Here is a 13153-nt window from a genome sequence, read left to right as displayed (position 1 = left end):
TGACAATTATTCTTAAAAACTGACATATGCCTACATGGCGGTTACGTCTGAGTAATCCATAAAATCCTTATTTTAAACCACTAGGGCCTGTAGCCTGCAAAATGCCATAAGAACAGAAGAAGGTGGGCAGCAGAGACGGGATGGCCTGTCACTGCCCCTGCTGGTCGCGCCAGGGAGACGGCAGCAGCAACAAATAAACACAACCAGAAGAACACAGCTGCACCTTTTATTGGTACGGTGACTTCGCAGAGGCTGGTCTGAATACAGAGGTCCTAGTAGCGACACAGCGCGGTCTGACGGCACGGCTGAGGACGTCCCCGCAGCCACAGAAGCACATGGATAAACGGGGTGGTCGTGTTACAGGGGGGTTGAGCACATACAGCAGGTGAGCCATGCAGCGCAGCTCCGAGGGGACGGCCACCCGGGGACGCAGCATCTCTGCCCCAGGCGGCAAGTCTCAGCGAGCTCCTCTGGATCGCGTAGACCTCTCACTGGAGCGACCCTGTCACCCCACCAGCTACGGATGTGAAGCCACACGTGTCTGAGCTCCTGTGACCGATGGTGGCGCCAGGAGAGGCACGACGGACGGAAGGGGCTCGCGAGGCACGTAAGCAGAGACACGGCGCAGGGAGGAGCGGCCTCCTCATCAGGGAAATGAAAAACTCGGGACTCCGTGCATGCGTGTACAGGCTTGGCGCTGGCGGGGCTGAAGCAGGGGCACAGTCTCGAGGGCTTTAGGTCCTCTAGGAGAAACAAAGAAAAGCATGTGGAGGAAAGAAAATTCTAGAAACGAGCTCTTTCAAACGGGTGTTTCAAGGGAGCACCACCAATTGCATAAAGTTATAAAACAGGGTAGTAAACATGTACATCATGATCAGGTTTGTAAAGTCCAAGGAAACACGACACCTACAAAGAAACGGAACGTGTGTCCCGCACAGCGTGTTCTAGAAAAGCGACGGGCCAGCAAGGAACACGTGGGTGGCGCTACTCTACAGTGAGCGCGCCCTTCCTCCCCCCACGCTTTTCCAGGCCCTTCTCTCGCCACGTAGGGGAACTACGGCCCCAAGGCCGTGGAGCCCAGGAGCCAGAACGGACGGATTCCGCCTGAACGGCGGAAAGAACGCACACGCGCACGGCACACGCACGCACGTGCGCGCATGCGCACAAGTACAGGCGGGCCCTGGTGGCCTCTGCTGGCGTGTCCTGGGTGGCTCTGCGTCCACGCCGCGGGAAGCACCGGGGACAGGGCAGCCTCGGCGGCGGCCACCACCGGGCAGTGTCGCTGCGTCCACCTGCTGTGCGGCCCTCACATGGTGGAGTCCCACAGCTCGGAAGGCAGCCGGCCGCAGGAGGCCCCGTCGGGCTTCTTCACCAGCGTGGGCTTCTTGCAGGGAGGAGGGGGCGGCGCCCTGGGCTCCGAGGGCTGCAGGAGGTGCTGCCAGTCTCCTCTCCCCTCGCAGAGCTTCCGCCTCCAGTCCAGAAGCTCCTGCAGGGCCACGCTTTCGTTCTCCGAGAGCCTCAGCTGATGGATGACCTGGGGTGTGGGGGGAGGGGAGGAACAGCAAACACAGTGAGCGAGTGGAGAGAGGAAAAGAGCCACACCGGGGCCGGGCTGGGTGTGAGGGGGGCTCAGGCGCTGCTCGGAGCCCTCCAGGCACTGCTGTCAAGAAACTGTACGGCCGCTGGGCAGGGGGCCGCTGAAGTAAGATGGCAGACAACATAGTATGTACGACAGGTGCACCGGCCCAGGAGATGAACCTCCAGGCGATTCCAGAAACACTCAAACGTGTGTATGCCCTTCGCCCTCTGTCATTATACATGTTCTTACGACATCTCACACTTTCCCCTCATTTATCACAATTGTAACCCTGTTTGTAATGGGTGCTTTTGGGTTCTTCGAGGCTTGCCAGATGCTAGGGTTCAGCCCTCCCATCTGTGGGAACGTGACCCTACTCCTGACTACAGCGGGATAACCCAAGGATGGAGCCCTGCTCCAGAGGGCCCCTTCACGGTCCGTGTTAACAGAGGACCATACTAATATAGAAGTGGTTTCCAAGAGTTGGGTGTGGCAAGGGACAGCCACTGCAATATCCAACGGGCTAGTATGACCCGGGCACCTGCAACCCCAATGGAGAATCAGCACATACTCCTTTGCAGCAGCAACTCAAAGCAGCGAGCTCAACTAGCAGCTCTGTGCTCTCTGACCTTGCGCCTACAGAGACAGACTAGGAGAGCATCGTGCGGTGCAATTCCCTCTTGCTTCCTCAGGATACCATTTTTTCTGGCCATTCTAAAGTGAGTATGCCAGACATCACAGTGGGAACACAGGAAAATTCAGAAGAAACAAGAAGTCTCAACCCACTTCCAAAATACCTACTGCTCTGTTCTGGTGCCCCTTCCAGACTCCCCAACAAAACAAAAGAGAATACAGGAAAGCAGGACATGGCAGTTAGCTCCTGGGTAGAAGCAGTCACTCAAAAGCAGCAAGCACAGTCAGTGCTCCAGGATGGTTCTAGAGTGAACACCTTTAACCTGGACACGTGAGCCTACTGTCTACCCGCAAAAGAAGAATTAAAGCTAGAATAAAAAGAGAAAAAAGATGGCAGAAGGTGGAGATGTGGTAAAACACAGAATCTGGGAATTCAAACCCATACTGGGAGTGCAGAACTAGATTTCTGGAGCTGGTTACTAGCAAAAATAGATCCCTCAGACTGGATGTACATATAATCAGAACCCCCCCCCCCCAAAAAAAAAAAACCTAAGTGTGGGAAACAGGACTGTGATGGTCTGATCCCTGAAGCCACCTCCAGGAATCAATGCCGAAGTAGTATCCCCCCACCCCTTAAAAGGGTATTTTTCTCCAGTGTCCAGGAATGCACCAGAACAACCTGGAAATGAGGCATCCTCCTGCTGGGAAGGCTTTTGTGGAAGCCAGACTGCCCCTACAGTCACAAAAGTGAGCCAAGAAAGAGAGGATGTAAAAATTATTATTATTGTTTATTTATTTTGAGAGAGAGAGAGTAAGCTGGGAGGGGCAGAGAGGGAGAGAGAATCCCAAGCAGGCCCCATGCTTTCAGTGCAGAGCCTGATGCGGGGCTGGAACTCACAAACTGTGAGATCATGACCTGAGCGGAAACCAAGAGCCGGATGCTTCACTGACTGAGCCACCCAGGTGCCCCCAAACTATTTTTCAGTAATTATTTGGGGTGCTAAATATGTACCAGGTCCTTTTCTAAGCACCTTAGAAACATTAACTCAGCAGTCGTCCTGAGAATTGTATAAAGCAGTGCCACCGTTTTGCAGATGAGGAAATTGAGGCCCAAAAATGTAAAGTGTAATTTGCCCAAAGTTCCATGGGAAATGGTGTAACCAACCAGTCAAGCTCTAGAGTCTGTCTTTTTAAGTATTACTTTATGCTGCTTATCACTGACTGAATAGCTGTGGGGCAGAGTTTGATGTATGCTAACGACCAGCATCCCTATGCCATGGTCTTCTTTGTTCCTTTCCTCAGTGGGGTTCATGTGGAATCTGTATGCTTCCTCCACCAATATATTTTAACCCCTCTATTCCCTTCACCAGTGTATGCTCGGCAATTACATTTAGCCTCAATCCTGTTCACTCTATGGTTTTTAAGCATCGTATACATGTTCCTTGACCCATGGTTAGCACATAGTAGCGATCTCTGGAAAATACTGTCATGGGATTTATTCTTGTGAGAGAACATTTAATTCTACCAGTCTCAGCTGATTTTTTCCCGCCAAGTGTCCTTGAGAGATCATCTTTCTTAAGTAACTTAGCTTGAGGATGATCTAATTAGAAACAAAACAAAACTTTCATATCTGCATGGGATTTGATAGGTCATGGCAGTTTACTTACTAGAAGGAAAAAAAAAAAGAGATAAATTGCCCAAATCATATATTTAAAGCATCAGATAGCTCTGGCAAACTGAGAACCAGAAAAACTGAAATTCTGGATGGGGAGACTCTTTCTGAACAGATCATTACCAGCTGCTTTCCCCACCCCCCCACCCCCCCTCCTGGGACATTTGCCAATTCTGAGTTCTTTTGTAGGTCTAGAGAGCCTTTTCTAGAAGAGAGAGGAACCATACAATGTGTTGCAGTTGTATGAGACTAGAGGCACAAATTGGGAAATTGAGGACCCTCAAAGGATGGCCATTTTCCCCAAGGGACATCTGTTACATTCTTCAGCTGCATGCACGCGTGGTGACTTAAGCCAAAGGCTTATGAAAAGCAGCGTGAAATTCCCCTGCATGGTTGGAGGCGCTTCCGAAGCAAGTATCTGACCGGGGAGATAGGAGCCTCAAGCCCCTGACTGGTCTGCAAATTTTGCAGCTGAGTGGGGCACGTGGGCCTGGGAGCTCTGAAATGCACAGCTGGAACACATCTGCACTCCATCGGGGCTAAGGAGCACAGACACCTGGCAGGCTCTGGGCCAAAGCATGGCAGGTGGTGCTGCCTGGAGATCAGGGATGGAGTAGACGCAGGCTGGTTCTCCGCTGCAGCTCTGTGACTGGATTCTGGAGGTCCTCCCTGCCTCAGCTTCCTAGCGCGATGGTGGAATCTCTGGGGTAGAAAACATCGTCTGCAGGGGCGCCTGGGCGGCGCAGTCCGTTAGGTGTCAGACCGAGGCCCAGGGCATGATCTCACAGGGTGTGAGTTCGAGCCCTGTGTCGGGCTCTGTGCTGACAGCTCAGAGCCTGCTTGGGATTCTCTGTCTCCCTCCCTCTCTCCTTCTCCACCCCTTGTGCTTTCTCTCTCCGTCTCAAAAGTAAATAAGCCAAAAAATAATAATAAACATAAATAAATAAGTAAATAAATAAAACCATGGTCCACAGCATCTACAGTTTGTTAACACACATGCTTACTGTGCGATCAGAAATTACATGCAGAGACAAGGAAATTTACCCGAGAGTCAAAAGATAAAATGGATTCACAGATGATCCAGATGTAGGGCTAGCTGATAACAACTTGAAAGTACTTATGATGAAATGCCTAGGGGAGAGGAAAAGATGGACAAATCGAGGAGATAGCGGAATATACCCACATAAAAGGAGCCCCAGAAGGAAGAGGTGTACAAAGAACGTGGCAAGGCAATATCCCAACAGATAAGTCCCCCAACTTGCAAATGGAATCAATGCACACACTTCAGAGGCTCAGCAAACCACACAGAAGGCAGACCACACGCAGGCCACCACCACCAATAAGAAAACACGAGGCGGATCCTAGGAAAGCAAAGGCAAAGGAGAAAAGCTTTAAAACCCTAAAAAAAGACACGTTGCCTTCAGAGGAACAACAGCGAGAGGCAAAACGAACTTCTAAGCAGAAGCCAGGAAACCGCAAATCACAGGTGACGGTACCGGGAGAAAGGAATTCAGCCTAAGACTCTGTTCTCGAATAAAAATACCCCTCAGAAATAAAAATGAAGTAAAGTTGTTTTTAGACAACAAAAAGGAGGATATTTGCCGTCAGAAGTCTTTAATTTTTTTTTTTTTTAAGTGAAAGAAAATGATCCCGGACGGAAAAATGGAAATTTAAGAGAGAATTAAAGACACCGGAATTAAATCCAGGGGTAAATAGGAGTAACATGCTTGGAACGTCTTGCAGACTATAAATTTTCTGCGGAACAAGAATGCATGCCAAGAGCAACGGCGGGAGCCCCGAGGGGTTACGTGGAGTTTAGAGGTTCTAAGGTTCTAGCAATATGAGGAAAATAGCCAAAGTAACAGAATCCCTTAAGAGTCAGTAAGTCAAAAATGCAGGCTTTCTTCTCTAGTGAGACTACAGGAACGACAGGGGAAGAATGTATAATGAGCCACTTATATGCAGAAAATGTGAAATAAGAAATACTGCATTAATTAAAAGAAATCAAGGAGGGTACAGAAAGAATATAAAAATGGAGGCCCAGTCTAACAAAACAGAGAAGAGCCTAAAAACTAGACAAACAGAATCCAAATCTCTACCCAGCTGCTGGCATCGCTCTTCCGTGGCGTGAGGGCTAAATCATGTCCTTGCCAGTGCATCTGATAAGCATCCAGCCCTGTCCACTCACCAGAAGCCGAGTACCACCACTCTGTGTGTCTTCTCAGTCCTAGACTCTCTCTAGCAGAGCCCTTCCTAATGATCAAAGATATATGCGAGATGCGACGCTCCGCAAAGACCTTCATGATAGGAACACATTTGCAGATTGAGCCACTGGATGGCAGTCTGTGGAGAGTGCCTTTTCGTGGCCACCGATCTGAGGCTTGTGGGGAGGGGTCTTGACATAAAATGTCCCAATCCCCCGAGTTACTGCTTCCCTTTTTTGAAAAAATAAATAAACGCACTTTCTCAGAGCTTCTCAGTGTTTACTAAAAATATGTGTATTCCCAAGTATATTATAAAAGGTGAAACTCCTATGCCCAAACCATTAGAAAGCATTTTCTTAATGAGGATATTGATGTCTTGAATAATGGAGTAAGTAAAAAAGACAGCCATCTTTGAATCAACAACCAAGAGCTTTCTGTGCTTCCTTGATAAGCAAAAATTTGACTGATGTTTGCAATAATCAACTAATGCTCAGAATAAACCCTTTCATTGAGAGATCCCATGGAACTTTATTGTCTATTATGGAGATTAATAGGTATTGAGTAAAGTCTAATAGGCACATAAGGATAGTTGCCAGAATGGTATAAATGAGATGTTAAAATACTAACATTATTGATTGTCGTTTAAGAAAGAAAAACAAAGAATTTTCACAGCTTATTCCTTAGATGAAGGTTAAAATTCCAGGTAAGGATACACGATAGGTCACTACTTTCAACGTAACAAAGTTCAGAGGGCATTTTAAAATTATCATCTGTGAGACCATACATAGAAGATCTGGAGATGAGCGCGGTATGCCCGGATGAATGATGTTCAATCTGCTTTATTTAGATTTATTACATTTATTAGACTGTGAGGCAAAAAATCATATTTGTTACAGGCAGAAAAGGAGCTTTAATATTTTAGAATAGCAAACAAATGCAACTACGGATGTCATTTAAGTGGTAGTCAAGGAGGGACACCCGGGTGGCTCAGTCGGTTAAGCATCCGACTCTTGGTTTCAGCTCAGGTCATGGGTTCGTGGGTTTGAGCCCTGTGTCGGGCTCTGTGGTAACAGCATGGAGCCTGCTTGGGATGCTCTCTCTCTCTCTCTCTCTCTCTCTCTCTCTCCCTCTTTGCCCCTCCCCTGCCCTCTCTTTAAAAATAAATAAATAAACTTAAAAAAAAAATGGTGGTCAGCGTGCCTGGGTGGCTCAGGGAGTTAAGCGTCTGACTCTTGGTTTGGGCTCAGGTCATGATCTCAAGGCTTCATGGGTTCGAGCCCCACATCGGGCTCTGTGCTGGCAGCATGGAGCCTGCCTGGGATTCTCTCTCTTCCTCTCTCTCTGCCCCTCCCTTGCTCACCTCGTCTCTGTCTCTCTCAAAATAAATAAATAAACTTTAAGAATAATGGTGGTCAAGTACTATATAAGCACCCCAAAGTATTCACCATATTATTCAGCACTATAAACACATCTGGGTCAATGTTTCTCCATTCTTTTTTTTTTTAATTTTTTTTTCAACGTTTATTTTTTTATTTTTGGGACAGAGAGAGACAGAGCATGAACGGGGGAGGGGCAGAGAGAGAGGGAGACACAGAATCGGAAACAGGCTCCAGGCTCTGAGCCATCAGCCCAGAGCCCGACGCGGGGCTCGAACTCACAGACCGCGAGATCGTGACCTGGCTGAAGTCGGACGCTTAACCGACTGTGCCACCCAGGCGCCCCAATGTTTCTCCATTCTTTAAATTTCCTGCCTTCTTGGTAACAACAATAACCCTCTTCCTCTACCATTATTTTGAGTTTCATGATAAATTAAGTATTATCATGAAAAAAGAAATAATGGACTTTTTAACAAAAACTTTAGTTTTGAAAACAGACTTGTAACTACAGAGAACACACTGATGGCTTCCAGTAAGGGAAGGGGTGGGGGGAAGGGAGAAATAGGGGCTGGGAATGAAAGAGAACACTATCATGATGAAAATAATTGTTTGAATTTAGTTTTGGTATTGGGGGGGAACCATTTCTTTTCAGGAAGAGAAGAAATGATGCCAGGGATCAGGGATGCAACTGGAAATGAGTGCCTAGCATCTGCTGGCTTGACACCCAGGTTTCACTTACTGATTTGTTGTTTGGCTAAAGGATGCCATATGGGTATCTTTTAGCTTCGAGCTTGTTTACCGTTGCTTCAAAGATTTATCTCCACCCCATTTCACTTCAGACAGCTAGGCACTTATTTATTTTCTTTTCTGGCATGTTTTATATTATAGTGTTTGGACACAAAATCATCATCTTTCGGAACCAGGAAGCAAGTGTTATAACTGGGAACTTAGAAATTGTCCCATACCTATGATGCTGGACGTCCACACTCTATCACCTCTGTGCCACACGAATATTACAAATGCTCTGCTGCGTAAAATTTTTTTTTAAATATTTATTTATTTTTGAGAGAGGGAGAGAGAGATTGCAAACTGGGGAGGGGCAGAGAGAGAGGGAAACACAGAATCTGAAGCAGGCTCCAGGCTCTGAGTCATCAGCACAGAGCCTGATGCGGGGCTTGAACTCAAGAACTGTGAGATCATGACCTGAGCCACCCAGGCGCCCCGCAAATGCCCTGCTTTTAAAGGAACCATGCTTAAAAGTGTATTAACGTGTTGCACATGGCGTAGAGATGGAGTTGCTCAAAAAGGAGTTTTTTTAAAACCTTCTTTCCCCCATTTACCTGGGAAAGGGGACTTATGGAGGACGGTCTGGAGAAACTTCACAGAGGAGGAAGTACCATTTGATATGAATGTTGAAAGTTGAGGTTGCCACCATTTGGAAAAGGGGGAAAGAATAGGCAAGAAGAGGCCTCTCCACAGGACCTGAGGTAGACAAGTGTCAGTAGTGACCCTGGACTCCCATCCTTTCTCAGAGGACCACCAGTCCATGAGCAGATGGGTGCTGGCTGGAGGCAGCATGGTGGAAGATCCAGGGTCTACAGCAGTGCTTGATTCAAATCTGAAATCTGCCACCCAGTGACAGTCTGTGACCCAACTCATCATCCTCATCTGTAAGGTGGGACCACAGTAACAATCTACCTCCCCAAAATGCATGAGGATTTACATGAGTAATGTGTGTGGGCCACATAAAAGAGTATGTGAAAATAGTGAGTGCCCTATAAATGTAGGGCATTATGATCTCATCATCATTCGCTCTTTGACTTGAGAAAATCCCTAAACATTGCTGAATGGTGATTATCTTGATGAGTCAATTGGACAACATTAAATGAAAACACTTCTCACAACTTAGGGCCTTAAATAAAGATAAAGATAAAAATTAAAATAAAAATAAAAATAGGGCACCTGGGTGGCTCAGTCGGTTAAGCAACTGACTTCGGCTCAGGTCATGATCTCACGGTTCGTGGGTTTGAGCCCTGTGTCGGGCTCGGTGCTGATGGCTCAGAGCCTGGAGCCTGTTTCAGACTCTGTCTCCCTCTCTCTCTGCCCCTCCCCTGCTTATGCTCTGTCTCTCAAAAATAAATAAAAACTTCAAAAAAATAAGTAAAAATAAATACAAATACAAATAAGTCTCTTCCTTAGCAACACGAAGCTGTCAAAATACTGAGCAACATACTGCATTTATAAAATAACTATGATTTCTGCACATATGATTTAAAACTAAAGAAAGTTGTACAGAAAGAAATGAAAGGTCCGGAGTTCCTTTGAATTTCAGGAGTAAGATAAAAAAGGGTATAAATAGATTTTAGTTGAGTAATTTAAACTGTTAAGTGTAATGTTGCGGAAATTGAGATTTGTATATGTACTTTTTCAGGGGTCCTCAAGTTCTCTGGATGATCTAATATATTTCGCATTTTTATTTTCATGATATTTTTTCAAAAGTAATACAATCGTGCCTTGGATCATTTGAATGCCTACTTTTAAAGCCAGTGCTCAGCGAGACTTTATTCTCTAACTTCTTATCTTATTTACAAGCAGGATGCCACACGGAATATCACTGATATTGTTGCAGGCTAACCAGAAGAGAGTAGTTGCGTTTAATATGCAAATAAGGCACCTCCCCCAAGAAAGCACTAAGTGATATTTCAGCATGGGTGAGATTAATAGTTTCCCAGCAGTTCAAGCAGAGAAAAGCGGTAGGGCCTTGGGTTAACCAACAGCACAAGACAGTAGAAATGTAGTTCTTGGAATCTGAGTCAATGCCACGTCCATATTTTCACCAGGACTCTCATTCCAGCTAAACACACTCATACCTACCATGAATGTGATACATTTTAATTGTTTGCTTTGGTAGGTTTTTGCCATGTTGAATTTATAAATTTGCTTCAGTTTTATAGCTGTAATGAGAAAAAAGAGGATGAAGACATTTTATGGAACAATGTGTGTGTCTACACTTAATCACCATTATAATAAGTTAACTTCAGAAATGTTAAGGGTTTAGGGGGATTTTTTTTTTTTTTTCGTTTAAAAAGGGTCATATGGGGGCACCTGGGTGGCTCAGTCGGTTGAGCGTCCGACTTCAGCTCAGGTCATGATCTCACGGTACGTGAGTTCGAGCCCCACGTCGGGCTCTGTGCTGACAGCTCAGAGCCTGGAGCCTGCTTCCGATTCTGTGTCTCCCTCTCTCTCTGCCCCTCCCCTGCTCATGCTCTGTCTCTCTCTGTCTCAGAAATAAATAAAAACATTTAAAAAAAATAAATAAATAAAAAATAAAAAGGGTCATATGTAATATGTAAGTGAGAAAATGTTGATCAATGTGGGTGGAATTCCCTGGAGGTAGAATCTGTTGCTTGATCAGATCACGGGTGTCCTTTAGGGTCCCAAATGAGTAAATTAATCTCTGCTCAGCAAGCACAATGCACCCAATGTACTTCGAGAGCTGAAACAGAGTTCGTGTCTGAATGTCTGCATGCAAAGGTTTAAGGGAAGGGAGAGAGTTTTTATCATAATTGACAACCAAGAAAGAATTTACTAAAAATCCAAGCAAATGGGCATTTAGTTGGGCAATTTGAATTGCAATATGGGAGACAGATTCACGTGGAAACCTGACTCATGCTCCCAGGAAGACAGGGCAGTTACAAAGGCGGAAGGGTGTGAGTGCAGTTCTCAGGTCCTCCAGATAAAAGAGGGGTGGTGAGGAGCGTAACTCAGGTTGGTTGGGTTAAGATGCAAATTAGGGGCTGAAACTTGTCCAACAAATCGCACTGGCTCCTCTGAAAGTGAAGGCGAACAGCTCCTGGTGTCCTGGTGAGGAAGGACTCAAGTCCGGGGGAGGGCTTGCAGCTGGCAAAGAGCTCAGAGGCCCATGAGAACGTGCAGAAATCCCCCCTCCCTGGTGGCCTCCTGATGCTGTTTTCAGAGACGCTTGCAGCCAGGCTTACTTGCTCTATTGAAATCTTCTTTCACACAGTCTATCAGATTTGTGTTTTCATTTTTTTAAAAAATAAACTTAGGGCCAATTGGGCACCTCACCCCCATCAGGGACAGGGAAGGAAAGGAGGAGAGTGCCTTCAAGCAATGGCGGACTGACCCCTATCTTCCACTTGAGATGTAGTTCACATGTCACAGATTCAGATAAGACCCTTTCAAACACCATACAGCCCTGGGAACTTATTCAAAATGCTCTGTTGCTCTGAAGTCACATAGGGTGTGGGTGGTCCCAGACCCATTAGTTACTCGGAATTCAGACATGGCTAGATGGCTCTGAATGGCTAGTGAGTGGGGCCATTGAAAGACAGTGGGACAGTCACTGCAGACTTCAGGGTGGCCAGAGAGTGCAATGCCTTAGACGATCAGACAAGCTTACCCTATGCAGTGGTCGGAGAGTTTGTATTTCTCCCACCCCAGATTCTCATGTTGGGATCCTAACCCTCAGTGTGGTGCTATCTATAGCTGGGACTTTGGGGAGGTGATGAGGTCGTGAGGGTAGAGCCTCAGTGAATGGGATTAATGGTTTTATAAAAGAGACGTCCCACAGAGCCCCCTCACCCCTTCTGCCTCTGAGGACACAGAGAGAAGTCTGCGACCTGGAAGAGACCCCTATCCTGACCGTGCAGGTACCCCGACCTTGGACTTCTGGCCTCAGAACTGTGAGAAATACATTTCTGTTGTTTATAAGCCACCCAGTCTGTGGCATTTTGTTATAGCGGCCCGAGCAGACTAAGACATCCCATGTCCAGAATTATTATTTTTGGATGGCGTGGGGAAAAAAATGATACTATGGTGTAAGAGGTACAACTCCCAGACTTCTAGAAAATGGAGCAGGCCATCTGTCCATTTAAATGCCTTTGAAAACAAAGTCAGTACAGGATCTAATAATATACCTGGAAATTATTCTGTGATTTTTATTTTAAAATTTGACATTCGAAAGAAGTAGGAAAGCTTCAAAGCTTAGGGGCCAGTTGTTATTTGGAGTGGGAAAGCCGAAAGTCACAGTTCATGGGGAGTTGGGACAATCTGGCCCTCAAAGGAACAGACAGATGGAGCCACCTCGCATCCATGCAAGGCCTGGCAGCATCATCGGAGTGTCCCAACCTCCCCCCACCCCCCCCACCAAGTGGGCTGCATGGGATGGGGTGGCGTTTGTGATCTACAACCTCTGGTCAGTTTCGACCTCCTCAAACCTGTAGCCTCAGGTTCTCCTCTCTCTTCTCAAGGACAGATCAGGGAAGGCAAAGACAAGCCATCCACACTCAACAAACCGGTGCCTCGGAACACCTCCTTTCGAGCTCCTAGCGGGCTCGAGCAGATATACACGAACCACATGGTCCAGGCGTTTCCCTGTGGGCTGCAGTACTCATCCTCAAGCAAAATCCCCTCCTTTCTGCAGGGTCTTAACAGGAAGATTACTTCATCGATAGTGTAATCCTTAGAAAATAGTGCCACTTATAACACCTGCTATTACTACGTCAACGACTCACTATAGGGATTAAAAAAAAAGGGTTTCATCCTGTTTTTGAGAAAATCTTGCTGATTTGATATTTAGAAGTTCAAGACATGAGTCTAGTTCTCATTTCCCCGCCTGGACTTGTAAAGTATTTTGTGTCTTCTAAAGTCCAGAGGTAGCAGGCAGACA

At 46.5% G+C, this 13153-nt stretch overlaps 1 protein-coding gene across 1 annotated transcript in view; it reads right to left on the bottom strand.

Moving 5' to 3' along the window:
• Window positions 1-242: 242 nt before the first annotated feature.
• The window catches only part of MYO16 (myosin XVI), a 611926-nt gene continuing 599015 nt past the window's right edge, over window positions 243-13153 (bottom strand). The window contains exon 35 of the mRNA XM_047874837.1: window positions 243-1534. Within this exon, the coding sequence (XP_047730793.1) occupies window positions 1307-1534 (228 nt within the window). The 3' untranslated portion in view covers window positions 243-1306. The remainder of the gene's footprint in view (window positions 1535-13153) is intronic.

This window comes from Prionailurus viverrinus, chromosome A1, assembly GCF_022837055.1.
Source record: "Prionailurus viverrinus isolate Anna chromosome A1, UM_Priviv_1.0, whole genome shotgun sequence".
NCBI lineage: Eukaryota > Metazoa > Chordata > Mammalia > Carnivora > Felidae > Prionailurus > Prionailurus viverrinus.
The sequence above is the reverse complement of the archived record's forward strand: the minus strand, read 5'-3'. Positions and strand labels throughout refer to the sequence as shown.